The 22,467-nt window shown below is 35.1% G+C and overlaps 2 protein-coding genes and 1 non-coding gene across 3 annotated transcripts in view; 2 read left to right on the top strand and 1 right to left on the bottom strand.

Moving 5' to 3' along the window:
- Nucleotides 1-6,734: 6,734 nt before the first annotated feature.
- The window catches only part of LOC138706103 (protein XRP2-like), a 45,896-nt gene continuing 30,163 nt past the window's right edge, over nucleotides 6,735-22,467 (top strand). Inside the window, exon 1 of the mRNA XM_069835068.1 lies at nucleotides 6,735-7,139. Coding sequence (XP_069691169.1) covers nucleotides 7,063-7,139 — 77 coding nt within the window. The 5' untranslated portion in view covers nucleotides 6,735-7,062. The remainder of the gene's footprint in view (nucleotides 7,140-22,467) is intronic.
- Nucleotides 9,215-9,290, top strand: TRNAC-GCA (transfer RNA cysteine (anticodon GCA)). Its single transcript has one exon. It is a non-coding gene; the product is annotated as a tRNA-Cys (tRNA).
- The window catches only part of Mkk4 (MAP kinase kinase 4), a 280,839-nt gene continuing 273,360 nt past the window's right edge, over nucleotides 14,989-22,467 (bottom strand). Inside the window, exon 12 of the transcript XR_011333901.1 lies at nucleotides 14,989-19,200. The gene's annotated coding sequence lies outside the window, so the exon portion shown is untranslated. The remainder of the gene's footprint in view (nucleotides 19,201-22,467) is intronic.

The following is a 22,467-nucleotide window of genomic DNA, read 5'->3' as shown; positions in this document are numbered from 1 at the left end:
ATACGTCTTTCTCACTATCTGTGTCCGAGTATGGGCACCGTTCTAGAATCAGCGGTGAAATCAAAAGTGGCGGAATTTCAAATACCTATGTAACCCTAGATCATAATAATAACATTATGATACTATGGTCTAGGTTGTAGCAAATGAGCCACAATCGAATTCTAATGTTAATATTAATAGTAGTTAGGCCATTAACCAATGTAACTTATGAGACAACGCCCATTGACGCCACCTCACTTCGCTACGATCATAAGGGCACCGAAGTTGCGTATAAAATTAGATGTGCAGCGCGTACTCTCTCAGTAACATCTCGGCATTGAGAGAATATCTGTAAAACCACTCGCTTAATTTATAATTCCGAGTTCTGCAATATTAAAGTGATAATATGCACGTACACTACACCTTGAGTGAACCATTTTTTATGACCTGGGACAAATTTCGGGAACGAAGAAGAAATAATTATATTGCATGCTTAGATGCTCTTTATTAATTACCGGTACTTCTCTTATCATAGATCCATAATCTCCACTTGTATATCGAAACAATAATAAAACATTCAAACCAACATAATTGTAGACATTGTAGTTTAATCACCGAAACTGGGTGACGTATTCTAAGTGCTGGTATATCCCTGATACAGAGCGTTTTTTTTTTCTTTTACTTGTTTGTAAATTTTGGTCCGCTGGAAAGAACCCACGCTCGCATGCACACACACACGCGCGCGCGTGCGGAAATGTTTACTTTTGTTGGATAGGTGACCCCTAAACTGCCTGATGGGTGTCTGCAATTTCACTAGTACCGTCAACTGGGATGACTTTGATACATGTTTAAAAAACATTTAGATGGGTATGGTAAAGTTTCGAAGTGTGCTAAGAAATTTTCAAATGCATGGTTAGGATCTCTGATTCTACTAGTTTTAAGGGGAGGCAGAGGTGAATATTTCAAAATCCACAAAATTTATCCGTTTTGTTTGAAATTGATCATGGAAGTATGTTATTAGTAATGGACATACCAAGTTTCAACTTTCTAAGTGCAATAGTTCTGTAAATATTAATAATTTTATAAAACTTTGTATTGTTTGATATAAAATGCTCCATGCACCATATTGTAAGAAATTTTCAATATTTCTTTTTTATTTATATGTTCAGAGAAGGTATATAAATAATGATAAGAATTAGTTTATTATGTGAATAATATAGTAATACAGTTATCTTGGTTTTAATTTCATACTTTTAAGGGCACAAAATCAAAAACTAACATCGGAATATCAAAATAAAGATAAAGATAAAAATGGAAAAAACCAAATTTTCATTTTTTCTTCAGTTTTGTTCGAAAATTTCACCTCTGCCTCCCCTTAAATCATGTACTTTGTTGCAGTGTAATATGTATTGGTATATTACAAATCCATTGTTATTGTGAAAGGTGCATTATTGTTTAAAAAATAGTATAGAAACTTTTGGAACTCCAGCTTCTAATATTAATAATAATAATAATAATACTTTAAAAGCTAATTACTTTTTAACACTTCTTTCTGACCATTTTCACTTAAATTACCACATGTTTAGAAAGAAACTGGACAATTTATTGATTTTTAGCTTATGTGGGGTCACTTTGATTCCATTGCTGGGGTGGCTTTGTTACAACTGCAGGTAATTAATTTTCATGTTGTGTTTGTTTCTTGAGTGACAGAATTGGATGTCTCATGCATGATTCTGCTTGTTACGATGTTATTAGTCTGTTAAGTTAATAAAGTGAATTCTAGTGACAAGATATGTCATATATGTATGCACCAAAGTCAGGTTCTCGTAGTTATAGAAACTACAGTAGTGATGATCTGGAGGATGCTATTAAAAATAAGTGAAAATAAATAATCTATAAAATAAGCAGTGCTGTCATGGAGCCATACGGGGTCATACATCGTATGGGAACCTATAATTTTTTTAATTAATCGTATGGAGAAAATAAAATTTTGTCTGTTTGGAGCCATACGGCATATGGGTGCCTAAGTTTAGTACGCAGAGATCTGTACAGATCTTAGATCATCTCTTGCTGTTCCTAATATATTTTGTTTGATGTTCATAAACAAAAATTGACCACCTCTACAGCACTAGAATCCAGAATTATATAAAATAATGGTTGAAATACAAGAAGTGCTCCAAATACACACTCCAAGATTCATCGAGACAAGTGTGCATCTACTGTAGGGCTACATGGTGTACGTATTCTTTAAATCAAGCTTATTGTACAATAAATGTAAAGCAAAACAATTTCTTTACTTCTTCTTTAATATTAAAAAATCATTAAATGGCAGTCGGAGAAATACAGAGAGGAGAGTAAAATATATTTCAAGGGAGAAAACAAGAAGTGGAAAGTATGGCCAAGAGAAAAATTACCATGACAACACTGAAAACAAGCATCTAAAAGATACAAAATACCATATGGTACACTTCATAACAAATTTCATGGCAAGCATATTCGTAAGCCAGGAGGCCAAACAGTACTATCTGAGACAGAAGAAAAGTGTCTAGTCAGGGCAATAAAATTGTCAAGTGTGGTGATTGGGATTTCCCTTTGTCGATGGTTGATGTACAGATGTTCACAAAATATTACCTAGATAAAAAGGGAGTAAATACATAAAAATTCAGTAACAATGTACCAGGCACTGACTGAACTCGAGGCTTCATCAAACACCACAAAACCCTGATTGCTCAAAGAATTTCACAGAATATTTCGCATGCTAGGGAAAATGTTTCCAAAGATTCTATTAGGGAATATTTCGCCAAATTGACACAAACACTTGAAAATGTGCTGCCAACACACATTTTTAACTATGGTGAGAGTCAATTAAATGATGATTCTGGAAAGAAGTTAACTCTAGAGGAGAGGAATAAAGTACCTGGAAAAAGTGATGAACCATAGCAAATCTTCAACCACCATTATGGTAAGTGATTCATTTTGCTAGAACCAAAAGCCGAACAAAGTGGTGATAGATTTAGATACACATTTGAAAAGAAAAGTGATTTGAGAGAAAACTAAACTTCAATCTAAGACTTGGCAGCCTAGACTGAATTTCAAGTGTTAAAATTTATACATCTTGATTACACAACTTTTAACACTATATCACTTTGAAAAACGTATTTAACATGTGAAAGACATAATACGTTTTTAAAATTTTTGTGTTAAGGTTCAGAATGCTAATTCTCCATAAAATAAATTCTGTTCATTTAATCAATCATTTAAACTTGTTTATATTCACATACGAGCGGCTATCAAAGTCACCCCACAGATCTAAGGAGTTTAACATGCTATAGTATGAGAATGGCTTGGCAGATTTTACTGTGCAGCGAGATTGATACATTGGCTATCTCTTCCTTCAATTCTGTGCATTTTAAAATGGCATATCAAAGTTACCTCATAAGGTGGGGTGAATTTGATATACCATAAATTATTTTTTTCTAAGATTTTGTTACGTTTTATTGAAATTTCAATAGGTTATAGAGAATCTAGACAGTCACCTGGTTGTGTAGGAATTTTTATCATTTTTATAACACAATTTTCTTGGAAACTACATCACATTAAAGAAAATAAACCTATCAAAGTCACCCCAGTTTATGGTACAGAAATTGTCAGGTAACAGGCGCTATTAACATAACAGGAAAATAAAAATGAAAATAGCTCTATCCTTGCCATGAATGAGGATCACATTGTTCAGAATTCAGCCTGTGACACAAAGTTTCTACCGGTATGTTTTCGTAATTGAAGATTTCGGGGGTAAATAATGATAACCCACATATACAAATTGCATACATTTTAATTTTTACTGCAAACATAAGAGGACTGCCATATTTTTCAAGCAGCATACTCCAATCATTTTTGTTAACATATTTACATATAGGTCGCTCCAGGGATTTTGGCAGATGGATTTTCTTAATGTGAAATGGAGAGCGGGTTCTCACCGCTGCAAGATCGGCTGTTATCTCTGTCGCAGTGGAATGGGTAGGACATAAGAGTAAACATGCACGCCCGAGTATTTGTGCACTCTGGACAGTCACCTCCAAAAACTAAACAAATATTATAGTAGTCTATATGTGTCTTTGGTATTCCCAAGAAACTTGTTCGATTAATTAAAATATGTCTCAATGAAACTTAGAGCAGAGTCCATATAGGCCAGTTTCTATCTGATGCTTTTCCAACTCACTGCGGGCTAAAGCAAGGAGATGCACTATCACCTTTACTTTTTAACTTCGCTCTAGAATATGCCATTAGGAAAGTTCAGGATAACAGAGAGGGTTTAGAATTGAACGGGTTACATCAGCTTTTTGTCTATGCAGATAACGTGAATATGTTAGGAAAAACTCCACGAACGATTAGGGAAAACACGGAAATTTTACTTGAAGCAAATAAAGCGATAGGTTTGGCAGTAAATCCCGAAAAGACAAAGTATATGATTACGTCTCGTGACCAGAATATTGTACGAAATGGAAATATAATCTGTTATATATATGAAAATATATATGTATATGGAAATATGTTAATCCTTAGTCAATAGATAAGACTGAGTTTTACGAAATACGAACATTAAGGGATGGAAAATGGGAGGCAGTAATGATCAAAATAATTATACCGATTTATTTTTTTTAACCAGCAGACGTGCAGCCTTTAAATTTAAAACAAAGATTCACTCATAAAATTGGGTTAGACTATTCATCTCATCTCTCAGAAATTTAAAATGAAGGTTACTCTCTACAATATTGGTTAAACATTCTTAGATTTTTTAAATACCATATCCTAAGGTACTGATGAAAAGACAGAAGGGAGTGAGAAATCTCATGTCATCCGATCTCGATGAAAGTCGATATCACAGAATACGAATAAGGTATTATTTAGTCCAACTTTGTCCTAAAGTGGTGGAGTGGGACAAAAATGGGTAACAAATTAAATTAGATATCTTAGGGGTTTTCGAGACGAAAATTACGAATAATACAATTTGTGCGAATTCAATATGGCAGTTTCAGTACTATGAATTATATTTAAAAAAATTAAACATCGGATATCGCACAAGTAACACATACCGTATACAGTATTTAAGGAGGTATGTAACACCTTTTGATAGTAGGCCTATACATTTAGTAAAATCTGAATTGTAATTACTACATATTCTGAATGAATGTTGTGCTGGAATTTAGTATAGTCATCAGCCAATACCTCTAGATTAATAAACAACTTTTTAGATTACATAAAATACAGTATTTATTGTGAATGGTAATTACCGGTATATTTTTCAATTGGTGCAATTTGTGCAGGGAAAATTGGTTTCTCCGATATTTTGTACGATTTCGAATATTTTAAAATGCTTTTTTCTCTGTTCTATTCACAATGTGCGTGTGAAGAAATTATTGCCTTTATAATATCCATTACAATCCCATTTATTATACTCTTATATAAATCTAACTTCCGCAGCATGCAATTTTACCCAATTAACCAAATTATATTTTGATTATTAAGAAGAATCGTAATTTTATTAACTTGAATTGTCGCACCACCAGTAGAAGATCCCTAGATTATTACTGGACAAATTTTGTATATTGATCTGGTAAGGGTAGGATTATATATATATATATATATATATATATATATATATATATAATGCAATGCCTTTTCCTTTTAATTAAGAATTAATTTAATTTAGAAAATGTAGGAGACGTATTGTAAAATCATTGCGAACGGAAGTCATTTACATTTATTAAAGGTATTCTTTGAGTAGGACTGTACCGTGGTGTGTTTCATAATAAGGATAATTGATATGAGCTGCTGTTATGAAAATATGAACGACTCAGAATGTTATTGCATCTCATTCTCGCATCTTACACAAACAATATTGGCTCGCCTACTGGAAATGTCATCGAGGTCATCTGTCAAAATCGGTGCCTCCGACTATACCGGTAATTATTTAATCAAATAAAAAATAATGTGGCTCATTGCCCTGATCACAATATACGTATATGACTTATAGGCTACTAACAACCAGAAAATTGTCAATCTCAATTTTGAGGGCTATCCCTATTTACCCCCGAGATCTTCAATGTTACTGAGAAAATTCTGGTGGGTATTAGTGTGAGTCCTATGCCATGGCGTCGTGGTCTAAGGAATCCTACCCAGGACTCGCGTTACGGAATGGGCGCTGGTTCAAATCCTCATGGGGGGAAAAATTTTCTCATGGAATTTCGGCCAGTGTATGGGGCAAGTGCTCACCCAGCATCGTGATGCACTTGGGGAGCTACAATAGGTAGTGAAAATCATGTTTCTCACACCAGCTATAATGGCTAGGGGGATCATCGTGCTAATCACACGATACCTCCATTTCAGTTGGATGATCGACCACCTCTGCTTTGGCATGTGGACGTGAGGCCAGCAGCCAGCTGGTCGGTCTTGGCCTTTCATGGGCTGTAGTGCCACAGATTTACTTTACTTATTAATGTGAGAAAATAAATTTGTTAAAAGTAAGTGTTTACACATAAAAGTAGAGTATTCACAGATGGTCGCTCGATCGAATCTCAATTTGGCTACGACCATGACTAAATTATCAAGCTATGTTTAGTCTAATTCGGCCACAGTTGGCAACTCTGACTGAGGGACTATATATGATTCTACAGTGTACATGATTCAGTTTTGTTTTGCCATCTAGTACAGAAAATAGAAACTTTTTATTTTACATATTTCGCCACAAGATATCAGACGTTTACCATTACTATTTATCATCGATACATTAACCTCCAAAACAATGTTGTTAATATAAGTACAGTAGTAGTATAAATCGTAAGCAACGGTATAAATATCCAAGTTGAATTACAGGTTATTTGGGTCCTAATTATTGTGATAGGGTGCAAATTTTATTAATATATATTTTTAAAAGTATTGAATATATGAGTGCATTTATAACTACTGTGTAATGAATGAATCAGAATTAAAAAAAAAAGAAGATATTATGTCCTAAAGTAAAGTAAACATTTCATTTTATATATTATTTACACATACAATTATTGCGTCCAAAATTAAGGAAAAATGGGATGTCTTTTCCACAAAGGAACTCAGAATTCCAATTCAACCAAGAAAGGTGATACTGTAAAAGAATATTCATGGTAAGATTATGCTCTATTACATATAATGTTCTATGTTGCTATGTTGTACAAAGTAAAGTATAATATTCTACCGAAAGAACAGTTTCAGTGTGTCACGGCAATGTACGTGAATCGTTGTTGCACGTAACCACACACACACACACACACACACACACACACATATATAATTTAGTGAAGGAATAAAAGTAGACCTATTAGCCTACTTTAGTAACTGAACCCCACATTTCCATAATTTGCTAGGAGACGTCGTTACATATAAGTTAGTCCATTTTTACATTAAGCAGTAATTAATGAAAGGTTCGCGGTTAGGTATGGGTACTGTGTAAAATTGATATATGTGCAATGATGTCTCCAAGCACAGTGGTATTCAATCTACGGTGCGGGGTTGTCTGAAGGGATATGGATCCCACTGACTAGGTAGGTCTATGTAAAATGCTGACATTTATTTCATTACACTTGCTGATAGCAAATTACCATTCGTAATTACGTCGTTACATATAAGTTACAGTACTTACTGTTTTTTTATAGGCTCACCTGTATATAAATTTTATTTTATACATATTTCATTGTTATCTTCCATCCAAAGATCATTAAGAACGATGAATATTACTCATGTCTCCTTTCTTTCTTCAAATAGGCCTAGTGTTTATGTGCCATGTTAATTTTCATTTGTTTTCATATTATGATGCACATTAGGAGCAACATAAGAAATTATTTTCCTACACAATCAATGCTATATTCACGTTGTTTTGAAATGATTAATCGAAGATGCTTTGCTTATTGTTTGTTATAAGCACATTATTTTGTATGCAATTTTTATTCTATAGGCCTACGGTTTTTTCTATCCCATGATCATTAAGAATGATGAATATTATTCATGCTTGTTTCTTGTATTTCTTAAAATAATGATATGTGGCATATTAGTTTTTATATATCATTATTTACGTAAAAATGATGTGCCAAAAATAAAAAAATAATAATTTCGTACTCAATTCACATCCTATGTTCACATTTGTTTTTCAGTGATTTATTAAAGAATGTACTGGTATTTAAAAGACTAATAATTTAGAAACATGTTACATAAATTATCCTTGTACTAAAAGAGAATGCTCCCCTGTACAAAATTATCATATATTGCAGTGGTCGTCAGTGCTCCTGAAATGAGTAACAGGTAAGAAATGTATCAGAATATGCACCACTATGCAGGAGGGAGAGGGAGAAAGCATACCCACCAGCAGTCACGGATGCACGCTAGTACATCTCTTATCCGCGGGTAAGAGACTCTAGCCCGAGGGTGCGCTGTGCTGATGACCGTTGATATATTGGATACAATATCAATTTAAGAAGCATATTAAAGGAATTATCCTTGCACTAAAATGTAGCCTATGCTACTTGTACAAAAATGATCGTATTTTAATAAAATTATTTAAATACAGTTGCATGTTAAACGAATTATCCTTGAACCAAAAAGGAAGTTCTCTGCACAAAATGATTGTAGTTTACTTATTTCATTACTTCACAAATATAGGGGGAAGCCTTGCAGTACCGACCACTTAAGATTTTTATTATAAATAAAAAAACATTCAACATTTTGACACACTCTTTTGATATAATGTAAGTACATAAGTTATAATATTCAGCTCAATGGTAATTCCAAAAAAATTCAGAAATTAATATTAATACAAAACATAAACAAATTAAATGTCCATAAAATCGATACAATCAGAAAATTGGCAGGCAGTACCGGTCACATATTACTTTTGACAAAAGTCACATTTATATGTGTCAGATGTCTCAGGAATGCTGGCACAGGCTTCGTGAGCCCACATTTGACATGAAGAACATTGGATCTAATACATCAAATATTCATATGTATGAGGTCTCGCCCACCTCATTGAATATTACACGACTGATATGAATTAGTCTATTGTATTATTACTATTAAATACGAGAAAAATTCGTACTGGCACCGGGAATCGAACCCAGGACCTCTCAGCTCTGCGCGCTGAGCGCTCTTACCAACTGAGCCATGCTGGGACACGATCCATGGTGCCGGCCGAACCCTCTCGTAATGTCCCGGCATGGCTCAGTTGGTAAGAGCGCTCAGCACGCAGAGCTGAGAGGTCCTGGGTTCGATTCCCAGTGCTGGTACGAATTTTTCTCGTATTTAATAGTAATTATACAATAGACTAATTCATATTAGTCGTGTAATATTCAATGAGGTGGGCGAGACCTCATACATATGAATATTTGATGTATTAAACCGTTAGCAGTTGTCATGAAACTGATGTTGAATATGGCCACAAAGTCATTTAAAATATGCGCTCCTGCATATATGACTCGTATCATCTCAAGTGCAGCCAGTAAGGCCGTAAAATAACATTACGAGAGGGGTTCGGCCGGCGCAGTGGATCGTGTCCCGGCATGGCTCAGTTGGTAAGAGCGCTCAGCGCGCAGAGCTGAGAGGCCCTGGGTTTGATTCCCGGTGCCGGTACGAATTTTTCTCGTATTTAATAGTAATAATTGGATCTAATCTTTGTCATGAGATTCCCCACAAAAAATGCATGTAGTTTTCTCCTTTTCGTCATTTTTCTTATAAGCAAACATTCTGATGGGGGCAGATAAAAAAGTTAAAATTTATTCTTCCACCATGTTAATAATGCTTATACAAATTCTAGCCACTCGACCGCAATTACGAAAGCTGTAAAAAAATAAGTTCGCCAAGGGCTGTTAACAGAAAGAAAGCAAAATTTCATTGGAAAAATTTATTGGAACAGACGCAGCAATTGTTGAGCTATTTTTTAACATATTCCCCACCGGAACTGAGACATTTGTCATATTATGCGATCGACAGAGAGGTGCAGGCAGCTGGTTCTGATCCCAGGCTGCTTGCTGACTTCTTTGACACGAGAATATAAAAATTGACCCCATGGTATGAGAAATGTCTCAATTCCAGTAGGGGATATGTTGACAAATAGCGCAACAATTGCTGTATCTATTTCAACATCTTTCCATACAATTGTGCTTTTTTTTCTGTAAATGACCCCAGGGAAAATCACTTTTTGGACGGCCTCGTAATTACGGTCGAGTGGCCAAAATTTGTATAAACACTTCTTTTGACATTATTAACATATGAATATTCTGGTTTCAAGCATAGGTGATCACCTCCAAGTCCTTATGGCTATCTAAAATTAACAAAACGGGATTTTGAACAGTAGGATTGGCATAGTGAGCAAAATGCTGCATCCATTTCAAGAACAATTGGGATGTCATCCATCTGTTTGATGAGCTTCACCTATGCTCTCTTTGGGAGCATCAATGAGGAGTCTTTCATTCAAGCATTGTCGAGGAAATATGAAAAAGAGTGGAATGTACTGACCCCCAGCATTCATACAGAATAGTACAGTAACACTTCTTTCCCTTTCAGCCGAAGTCAGTTTACCCACTTGACAGTTTTGTTTCAGCAAAATAACTTTGGAATGTTTTTGTACAGTAGTAACCCTAGTTTCGTCACAGTTATAAATTTTATAGAGTGTGAATTCATATTTTTCCATGAGAATTGTAAGACTCTCAAAGAATCGATTGACCTGTGTCTTGTTAAACCCAATTGATCTATTAAGGGTTGTCGATTCAGGAGTTCAGAGAGACAAATTCGGGTTCCGTTTCATGAAATCATAATAAAATTGCTTACCAGCAATCTTTTTGTCATGGTTTAATTGATGAGGAATTTTTAAGGCCTCGGCAAGTTGAAAAGCTAGATTAAAAAACTCTTTCCTTGTGAGTGGTGATAATCTGTCGGATCTTTCACATGATCCAATAGAACACCTTCGAATTCGGCATTGAATGTGGATTTAAAACGGCCAAGTGCAGGAGTGAATGTAATTTCCTTACCTTTTTTTACAGCAGAAACACGATGAATCAATGTACTTTTGGGGATATTGTATATTTCAGCAGCTTTACAGATAGAAAGTTGACCTATTAACACATTCTCTACAGCCTGTTTCATAGAATCTTGATGCCATTTTCCTTTGGAAGATCTACTTATCATCGGAGGTATCATGACTGTCCTATAAAATATATTAAACAAACATAACTAACATGAAAGAATATGACCGGTACTGCAAGATCAAGAGGTGACCGATACTGGCTGACACGCAGCGAAACATATAATATTTTTTTCTATAGCATCATTATGTTATGTAACATGGATCAAGCACAAAAGTAATTCATAAATCATGACTGAATCGAATGAAACAAGATTTATAATGATACTTACCGAACCGATGTAGATCTAAGTTTGAATTATTTACCAGTGATTATTGATTGTTAGAAGTAACGTACACTACATTGCACATCCTGTTAATTGTCGGTATTTAAAAACACACACTGACTGGTACTGTATGCTGACTGGCGCTGCAAGACTTCCCCCTACTCTCAAAATTGTAGTACACCATTCAGGAACACTATGTCATCTCTGCAAAAGCTACTGTAAACATATATATATATATATGTTAGGTTAGATTAGATTAGGTGTATAACATTATATGAAAGGTTAGGATAAGTTAGATTAGGTGTGTAGGATTATGTGAAAGGTTAGGTTAGATTAGATTGGGTGTGTAGCATTATATGAAAGGTTACGTTAGATTAGGTGTGTATTATATGGGGTTAGGTTAGGTTAGGTTAGATTTAGGTGTGTAGCATTATATGAAAGGTTAGGTTAGATTAGGTGTGTAGCATTATATGAAAGGTTAGGTTAGATTAGATTTTTTTTAAGTAGGTTATTTTACGACGCTTTATCAACAGCTCAGGTTATTTAGCGTCTGAATGAGATGGTGATATTGCCTGTGAAATGAGTCCGGAAGCCAGCACCGAAAGTTACCCAGCATTTGCTCATATTGGGTTGAGGGAAAACCCCGGAAAAAACCTCAACTAGGTAACTTGCCCCGACCGGGAATCAAACCCAGGCCACCTGGTTTCGCGGCTAGACGCGCTAGCTATTACTTCACAGGTGTGGACTAGATTAGATTAAATTTGTAGTATTATATGGGGTTAGGTTAGATTAAGTGTGTAGCATTATATGAGAGGTTAGGTTAGATTAGGTGTGTAGTATTATATGAGGTTATGTTAGGTTAGATGTGTTGTATTCTCAAAGGTTAGGTTAGGTTAGATTAGGTGTGTAGTATTATATGTTAGGTTAGATTAGGTGTGTAGTATTATATGTGAGGTTAGGTTGGGTTAGATTTACAGTAATACTTACCATTTATGGTTGTGGATAGAACAGTGCTGCCCTTTTGTAGAACTCGCACAACAAGCGGGACCTGGGAAAGTTCGCTTTGAATATGTGCTCGGCAAAGTAGTGCTGGCAATGCTCCTTCTTTCGGTCGAATACAGGCATCGAGTACTTGACGAAATATGGCTGTCTTCTTCATTCATGGGTGAGGATTTTGGTATAAAGTAAGGTACGTGTGTTCGGCGGGTTGGGTGCGCTTACAGCTCTCCCAGTGATCACATCTAATTTCTACTTCTCTATCATATAATTCAAAGGCATTTTCGGGGTTTTTGTAAATTCCCTACAATGCCCAGAACATAAGTAACTTCGTATCAGATGTCACCAGTACCGGTATGTATACAGTTCAATAAAAAGAAACTGTTTCCTTAGTCGAATCTGTACTTGGTATACGAATTTGGTTTTATTCATGCAAATTTGCTGTGAAAAAACGCCGATTATTTTATTTACCAGAGTTGGCAATTCTAAACACACCTTGCAAAATTTCATTTTTTTTGCTTTGGAACCACAGAATTGTTTACTGAATAGAATTGTGTAAATTTAATTTATTAAGCATGCTATATTTATTAATTTGTGCCTTGTGCACATTTCTGAAGTTATTCAATTTTTCAGTTTAATATGATGAGTTAAAAAAACGCAAATAAAATCAGTTATAATATAATTATGTTGTATGTAGCAAGATCAATTATTCAAGTGATAGGATATTTCATGAGGTTGTCATGACTGAGATATCTATTGTTAATTGCTTGTAGTTATGTCAGTAGGCCTTGACTGACGAGTATATAAGGATTGGTGCTCTTACGGTTGGAGGTCAGGGTTTGGGATGGCTCACAAGCAACAAGTCATGCTAAAGCTGTTTAGGATTAGTGTAAAACTGACCTGTGTGCAACTACATCTCCTAGCAAATTACCCTATCTGTTTTTTTTTCCTGTCCACCATAGATTTTTTGTAATACACATTTTTTTTTGTTGTAATGAAATAACTTTGCTTTAGTAAAGCTATAACGATTATATTTTGTATACTGATCTAAATTTTTCTTCTGGAGGACTTACTGCTGCATTTAGTTTAAGGAACATCTCTCTTGAGAGTCCAGCAATAGTTGGCTAACATTCTTGGACTCTATTTACCTCGGAAACGGTTTTACATGGTAAATATTTCCTGATGAAAGCATTTGTACATGTTTGTCACTTACACTGCCAAGGTTGGAGGGTAAAAGTCCAAATGTGAGTCCAAGAAATGGATTTTAGTGACATATTACATCCGAATTTTCTATAATTGTCAAGAAGCCCGCCAACAAGTTCTTCCATCAGGAAATATCTATCATGTAGAACCATTTCCAAGGTAAATGAAGCCCAGTTCACCGCTGTGGAGTAATGGTCAGCACGTCTGGCTATGAAAAAAGTGGGCCCAGATTCAAATCCTGGTTGGGGTTTTTTTCCTGGGGTTTCCCTCAACCAATTGAAGCAGAATTGCTGGGTAATTTTCGGCGTTGGACCTCGGACTCATTTCACCATCATTAATTCACATATCATTGTCATCCATACAATAGCTGGGGTTAAGTTCATGGTGCAACATGCTGTACTTGTACAAGAGTGCGGCTGTTCTTCTACCCAATTATTCACAAGAGTAGGAGTGGTAAGGACAATAAGCCTCAGACTGCAGTGTAAGCCTTTAGGTCTCTCCTCCGAAAAAAAAAAAAAAAAAAAAAAATATATATATATATATATATATATATATGTATATATATATATAATGAAGTCCAAGAAGCATTTTTTTGGAAGGATTCCCATGTTGCTGTCTCAGCTTTATATTCCAACTTTCTTCAAATGCATGATCATTCATTAATTACTGTATTTGTGGAGCAACAAATACACCCTCTTTGATCTTCACCTTACTTATTCTAGGGAACTTGATCCATCGCTTTTACGAAATTTTTATTAAGAATAGTTGTATATGTAGTGGTGGAAGATAAATCTTCAAAGTCTCAAGGGGTTGACTATATGTTCTTTTTTTTTCCCCCCAACAGTGAGAGTTTAATCAGATTTGTGCCAACAAACTTATTTTATGTCACAAATGTAACAGAACTGGTTTTGAACTGAAATGTGACTTTTTTTTATTATAATAGCAATAAACCATTATTTCATCACTTTTAAAACAATGATAGCAAAAATGTATAAAGAGAATATTACTAATATGGAGTAATATATTTTTAAATATAATTAGTGATATGAGGAGAACAAAAAATATAAACAAGTTACAAAAAAAAATAGAGCCCGATAGAAAAATTCAGACTTTGTATTCAGAATCAGCACATCAAATAATATAAGAATAGGTGAAAATTATTCATTTAACAAAATCATTGTTGACCAATGTAATCATTGCACTTTACATATTTTCTTTTACAATATGAATTCTTGGTTTTGCTTGCTTCAGTAACATTTTACATAATTCATTACTATTATTATTGCATGAATAACAACTGTATTATAATAATAATAATAATAATAATAATAATAATAATAATAATAATAATAATACTAATAATAATAATAATAATAATAATTGCATATGATATCAATCATAGTCTTTTAGTAGTTCTTATATAATTGCAGTGCAGTTTGGGGGTACGAAAGTAAAAAAAAAAAAAATTATTTTGGGGGTACACTAGCAAAAAAGATTGAATACCAAATCTAGCAAATACTCCTGTTTCTTATTATTAACCTTATGTAGCGCACTGTGGCTTCCCTGTGCTGTTTCTGAAGTGTCATTAAGCACTGTTTCTTCCTTGTTTAACTCCATTATATAGTTACGACCATATTTCGACGAATGTAATCTTTTAATCATGTTACAAGATTACAAATACGATAATTCGGATTTAGCATCACTGTCTGTGAGGAGGTAAGATAGGGCTTGAAGAGGGAATATATTAGTGACATGTTGACCTACTGCCAGTGACAGGGTTAGGTAGAGTTTGGTAGGGGTTAGGTTAGTGGCAAGTTGAATCTACTTTATGGGTTAATAGCAAGTTTTTTATTATGTGTTCCTAAAAATAGTGCCACATTACTTATTCTAAAATAATTTAGCATAATCAGAATTAGGCCCTATACAAATTGGTCATTGTACAGAGTTGTCTTTCTTAGGAGAGTGCATTAACGACTCAACTATGTTACTGGTACTATGACATTCTGAAACTGTTCCATAATGCTATAAATATCCACAAATCTTATATCTTATTCTGTGTGTGCTTATACGGTGTAAAGACTATAGTATGTATGGTAGCAATAATCTGTCATTTCTTTTGTTCATCGATGAAGGAGGATTATGAAATACGTTTTTCTGAACTATGGTTATTAATTTATGTTTTATGGGCACTGTACCTCCTTGCAAGGAGGTGAAATGGAACAGGAGAACTCTATGGGGATAAAATAACAGTGACCATGACAGAAATGGTTACCAGTAACCGCTCCCTAGAGACACCATGAGATTCAGTGGGTGGGGATAAGTAGTTAACCAGACTCCTGACTGAACACTGTCATCTGAATAAACAACTACATAATACAGTGTATCCGCAGAAACATTCTGTGGTTATAAACTGCTATAATTCTGTCTACGAAATTCATACCGGTGTCATTAAAAAGAACAGTTCAAAGAATTTCAGGAAATGCGTAATTGATAATTGTTGACCGAAACAACAGATGGCAGCACAAGAAAAAAGAAAAAACGCCATTTCCGCTATTTTGCTTGTCATTAACGCATTGTTGGATATAAGCAAATTGTGTTAAATGATCTGAATGTTAAATTTTCAAGTCTGTGTGAATTCTGCAGCATTTAGAGGGTTATTTACATTATGGCGAATCCACAGGACTGTAGTTTGTGTGTATTGGAATATAATAGTACTCGCTGTGTAATAAGAGTACAGCGTGCTTTCAGACGGAATTTTCATCATGAGGCACCTATCGACAAAATGATTCTGAAGTGGTATAGAGATTTTGTAGAGCATGGATATGTATGTGATAAAAGGAAAGGCCATTCAGGGAAATGGCCTGTCAGTGTGGAAACTGTAGAACAGGTGTGGGAAGCGTTTGTACATAGTCCTTGAAAGTCTGTGCGTAGAGCTAGCCTGCAGTTAAACATTTCTAAATCCACAATTTCCAAGGTCCTACGTTATCGTCTGCGATTTCACCCCTACAAATTGCAATTAGTGCATGAGTTGAAACCTGATGATCATGCAAAATGATATGTTTTCTGTGAAAATTTATTGGCACTAATGGCGGATGATAAAGACTTTTCAGCCAAATTCATTTTTAATGATGAGGGCAATGTTCCATGTCAATGGAAAAATAAACAAGCACAATGTTAGGATTTGGGGGAGAGAGAATCCACATTCCATATTGGAGGTTGAACGAGACTCCCCTAAGCTAAATGTGTTTTGTGCCATTTCGAAACAGAAAGTGTATGGCCCATTTTTCTTTCAAGAGAACACTGTCACCGGTGTGAGTTATCTTGATATGCTTACTGAGTGTCTGTTTCCACAATTGGAAGAAGAACGCAACGAATTTCTTTTCCAACAAGATGGAGCACCTCCTCACTGGCATCTTGATGAATGAAATTTCTAAATCAACAACTTGCAGGAAAATGGATTGGGCACGCTGGGAACCAAGATAATATCTTCTGCAGCTGGCCTCTGAGGTCCCCTGACTTGACCGTCTGTGCCTTCTTTTTATGGAGTCACTTAAAGAATCTTGTCTATATACCTCCACTACCTCAAAATCTGCAAGAGTTCCAACTTCATATCACTGCTGCCATCGAATCCATCCCTATAGATATGTTGGAACGTGCGTGGCATGAGTGGGAATATTGGCATGATGTCTGCAGTGTGACACGTGGAGCACACAGCAAGTGTCTTTGAGGTAGGTACAAAAATTTTTGAGTTTCTCTTTCTAATGATACCAGTTTTATATAAATCCGGCAACTGACAGCGATGCTATAGCAGTTTATAACCCCAGAATGTTTCTGCAGACACACTGTATATTGGGCCTCAATGATGACCCAACTTGTAGGAATTATGTGGATGTTGTCATCAGCTCATATTTTGCTGGATTGTTCAGGCTATATTAGGCTTAAGTATACCTCGGGAAACACATGTTGCCTCTTGAGGATATTTAGGAAATAAAACTCAGCAGCATCACGAAGCTGGTCATCCACTGTGGTCTCATGAGTTTATTTCCAGTTCATGGGATGTACACTGGCAGAGTCTTCTTCAATTACAAGCCGGAGCCATACGTTTGTAACACTGTAATTAACTGTCAAGCGGACACCTACTATCCAAAACATGTGTTTGTTCTAATGCCGATTTTCAATGTAAATTAATATAAGTGTGTTGATGGAATTACGTTCGTGGTCATACCAAACATTCATTGTTGATGTATTATAAACTAAGTGGATGTTGGCGATAAAAACAAGATAATAAATGAAAATATGGCTGCAGTCTTTAGCAATTTTTACGGTTATTATTAATGACAAAGTGATTGATTGACAATTCTTCTAAATATTAAATATTGTATAAACTACATTTTTATAGTCTTACTTGTGGCTTGTTGTGTATCAGAATTCTAGCCAAATTGTTGGGTCTCACCTGTTATATCAATAAAGTTACCCTGTTGATTTTCAAGTTCATTGTTGCAGTTTTGTTAAAGATTTGGAGTGCCTGCTATACGTCAGAACTACTTATAATTTGTACACGCATACACTCACTTTGTTGGTTTTCAAGGTTTATTTGTTAATATTATTTCTTTTGTAATAAATTAGTTATAAACATGTTTCTTTTCACTTCATATTTACAGGATTTAAAGTTCACTGAGTTTATGCTAATTGGCACAGACTTGATAGATAATGATGTGGTTTGTTACGTATTATGTTGAAGGTACCTATATTTCTTAATTTTTTCATAGATCTTTATACTTGGCCTTGCCCTATTTAAAATTATATTTAAAAAAATTTATAACAAATAATTTAGGATAACAGTATTGTTATGGTGACTGGCGAGGTTCAAACTAAAACTGGCTTCCTGGGCTTCTCAAATATTTATAGAAAAGCACGACAGATAATCACATGAAATTAAAATGCATATGATATCCTAGATCTTTTACATCAGAGGTGAAACAACATAAAGCAGCAAAACATTGCAGCCACATAATGGTTAATTGATTGAAATAGAGTATTGTGAAAGTACGTCGTTATTTTATTTATTTTTGGTACAAGTAACATTTCTTTAAGTATTTATTTATTTTCCCTTGTACCATCAATAAAAAACACTTATGCTTTTAATTTTTTTTTTAAGTTTTAAGTGGCTGGATGCAAGTAGTTATGTGGTATTCTGAAACTCAAATAAAATACCATTTCGGATTTCGTAATAAATTACGTACATCAATACACTGAATCTTGATCATATGCACTTAGTTTTGTATCAATTAATGTCGAAAATGTACATGTGACAACGAAATCAAAGCACTAAAACCTCAAACGTCATGCCTTTATTTTGCCTCTGCCCGCCTCCACTTAGCATTGCCAAACCAACCCATGCTCTGGCTTGTAACTGAAGATGGCCCTGGCACTGGTTCATTCACGTGTAAGTGCTTTAGTAGCAGTTTACACCCTGGAAGAAGAAGAAGAAGAAGAAGAAGAAGAAGAAGAAGAAGAAGAAGAAGAAGAAGAAGGAGAAGAAGAAATCCTAAAAAATCAACTGATTGATGGCATGTGCAGAAGTGATGACATCTGTGAAGGAAAAAAATAAAATCTTTTAGTAATTTCAAAGGCATATTGGTTCCGTTAAGTTCAATGTTAATTGAAAAATGAGTTCTATTCAGTCAATACTTAACATAAAACACAATAAAACATGTTATAATAACATTTACACAGATTTAAAAACAAACGTTTTCGCCAATTTTGATTGGCATCTTCAGGTCGTGTAGGTCGAATGGAACATGTTATAAAAAGTGAACACTTGGTATATGACGTTAAAAACCAAAGTTACAACTGTAATATCACTTAAAAACAGAGAACAGAATATAGCAAAAAGCCTCTACGATGTGTGTAGAATCACTGTGTTGAAAGAGGCGTGTGTGAAACAAGGAAACAGCAAAACTCTTCTGTCATTGCAGATACAGTTTTCAAGATAGATTTGAAGATGCTACGAACAGGTTGGTCGTGTGGCCATTATGGAGAGCAGGAAAAATAAAAAAAAATGGAAGAACGTCTTGAAATCCATGAGGACAGCGACACGACTCATGGATTTCAAGATGTTCTTCCATTTTTTTATTTTTCCTGCTCTCCATAACGACCACACGACCAACCTGTTCGTAGCATCTTCAAATCTATCTTGAAAACTGTATCTGCAATGACAGAAGAGTTTTGCTGTTTCCTTGTTTCACACACGCCTCTTTCAACACAGTGATTCTACACACATCGTAGAGGCTTTTTGCTATATTCTGTTCTCTGTTTTTAAGTGATATTACAGTTGTAACTTTGGTTTTTAACGTCATATACCAAGTGTTCACTTTTTATAACATGTTCCATTCGACCTACACGACCTGAAGATGCCAATCAAAATTGGCGAAAACGTTTGTTTTTAAATCTGTGTAAATGTTATTATAACATGTTTTATTGTGTTTTATGTTAAGTATTGACTGAATAGAACTCATTTTTCAATTAAAATCTTTTAGGCCTAGTTCAATTTCTTTTCTTTCTCGTTGTCTCCTTCTTCCTTTCTATACTTTCCTATGCCTATATCAATGTTAGGATTAGGTTTTATATAATTAATTACTTACCTTCGATTGATTGGAATGTGAACTACTGCTGTTGCAGTCACTGGATATTAATGCAGTTCCTTAACTACAGTAGCTATGAGAGATAATCAAAACACCAAGTCAAATCTTTTAAGTTTTTTTATCAGGAAGGAATGTGATTGGGAGCAGGGAAATGTATTTTGTGCTTGGTAATGTAGAACAAGCACGTTAAACTATGCATTTCTTTTTTCTAATTTTTAGAGATATGAAGGCAATCTTTTTTGTGTAAACAATGGCTATCGCTTCGCGAAACCTTCTACTCCTGTTACTGAACTCAGCCTATTGGTCATTAACCTTGGAGTCATCTGTCATAGAACTTGGCCTGTCACTGAATCTTTTGCACAAGAGCTATACACTCATCAAACTTTCTAACCGTGTCACTTGGGACTGTCACAGAAATTGGCCTACCTGTCACTGTCCTTGGAGCTATCTGTCAGAACTCAGCATACCTGTCACTGAATCTTTGTACAAGAGATAGGTAGCTATTCCCTTATCAAACCCTCTAATCTTATCATTGAACTAGAGGCTATCACAAAACTCGGCCTGTCACTAACCTCAGAGCTGCCACAGAACTCATCCTACTTGTCACTGAATCTTTCCTATGCCTATACAAAAGATAGCAATACAGTTACCAAACCATCTAACCCTGTTACTGAACATATCATTATTTGTCACAGAACTCAGCGTACCTCTCATTGAACCTAGAGTCTTTTAGCCCATAGCGATGTACCATGTGCATATTGTGGGGTCAGTGAGATCAGTGGTGGCAAGAGGTGAGACGGCAACAGCAACGAGGTAGGCAGAGCTAGTAGCGTGGTGGGGAAGTAATACAGGTGCTGTCACTGTAACTGCAATTTACCCCCTACAACAGGTTATACAAAACTGAAATATTTCAGAGATAAGCTCAGAAGTTCACTAACTGAGCACCCTGACTAGCGAATTATCATAATATAGAACAAGGTGATGCAGCAGTGGGACTTGTGAGTTAGTGGTCATCTAAAGTTAACCTGTGCCCACACTTTTTGCTCCTCTCTCCTTCTCACAGATGTTGGCAGTGTAACTCAAACTTATTTCAGAACATACCCATGTGGGAATTCTGTATGAAATGAGTACATGCTGTTTTCGGATGAAAAACTGCCTAAAAAGCATGCTTCTGTGGTGGCATGATGTTTAATGTATGAGAATTTGTAAAGTGTAACAAATATTTTAATTTAACTTACTACAGTAGGTCGAAAAACATGAAAAAGTGGCAATGCAATATAAGCTATAAATGTTTCTAAGCTATCTAATCTAACCCAGTCTAACCTTGTCACAGTTCTCGCCTCCTGTCACTTAGCTATCCCTTGTCATCTAATCCACTCTAACCTTGCCACAGTCCTCGACCTCCTCTTACTTAGCTATCAGCACATGTGCGCACATAGTACAGAGTATTCATTGTATTAATTACATGTTATATTTAACTAACAATTTACATCTTCTCTTGTTTCTCTACATAAATGGATAAGTTCATGTTGGTAAATATTAGCTTAAATGCGTTTATTTTTGTTTCGTATCTAGGTGGTACATGAAAGGCAAACAAATCAGAATAAGTATTTAATATTATATACATTTATCTTGATCAGTAATAATCTACTTCCAAAACAAATTCATTGATATGGGATAGAAGGAAGGAAGGTTGCCAGTGGAAAATGAAAACACCCCGCATTTATATTTTTGGGGCTTTGATTCATTAATGAAATCAGAAATGAAATACCAGACAGTCTTGGAGTACTGAACAGATGGACGAAATATGTAGAAGAGTTACATGAGACAGAAAATCGTCCAGATGACTTGGCAATAGAAGACGAAACAATTGTATCAGAAGACGAAAAAAGATTTTCTATTTTAATGGAAGAAGTTGAACTAGTGCTTAGGGAAATGAAGAATGGGAAATCAACAGGAGTTGATGGAATCCCCAGTGAATTAGTGAAATGCTTGGGTGAAGACAAGAAGAAAATTCTATCTCTATGCAACGAAATATATGAGAAAGGTGAATGGCCTGAAGATTTTACAGAGACAGTGTTGCATCCAATACTGAAGAGAAATAGTGCCAAGAAATGTAACGAGTTCAGGACTATCAGCCTGATATCATACTCAGTGAAGAGCAGTTCGACTTCAGGAAGTGAAAAGATATGAGACATGCAATTGGGCTGCTACG

The sequence above is a fragment of the Periplaneta americana genome, chromosome 9 (assembly GCF_040183065.1).
Source record: "Periplaneta americana isolate PAMFEO1 chromosome 9, P.americana_PAMFEO1_priV1, whole genome shotgun sequence".
In the NCBI taxonomy this organism is placed as follows: domain Eukaryota; kingdom Metazoa; phylum Arthropoda; class Insecta; order Blattodea; family Blattidae; genus Periplaneta; species Periplaneta americana.
The sequence above is the reverse complement of the archived record's forward strand: the minus strand, read 5'-3'. Positions and strand labels throughout refer to the sequence as shown.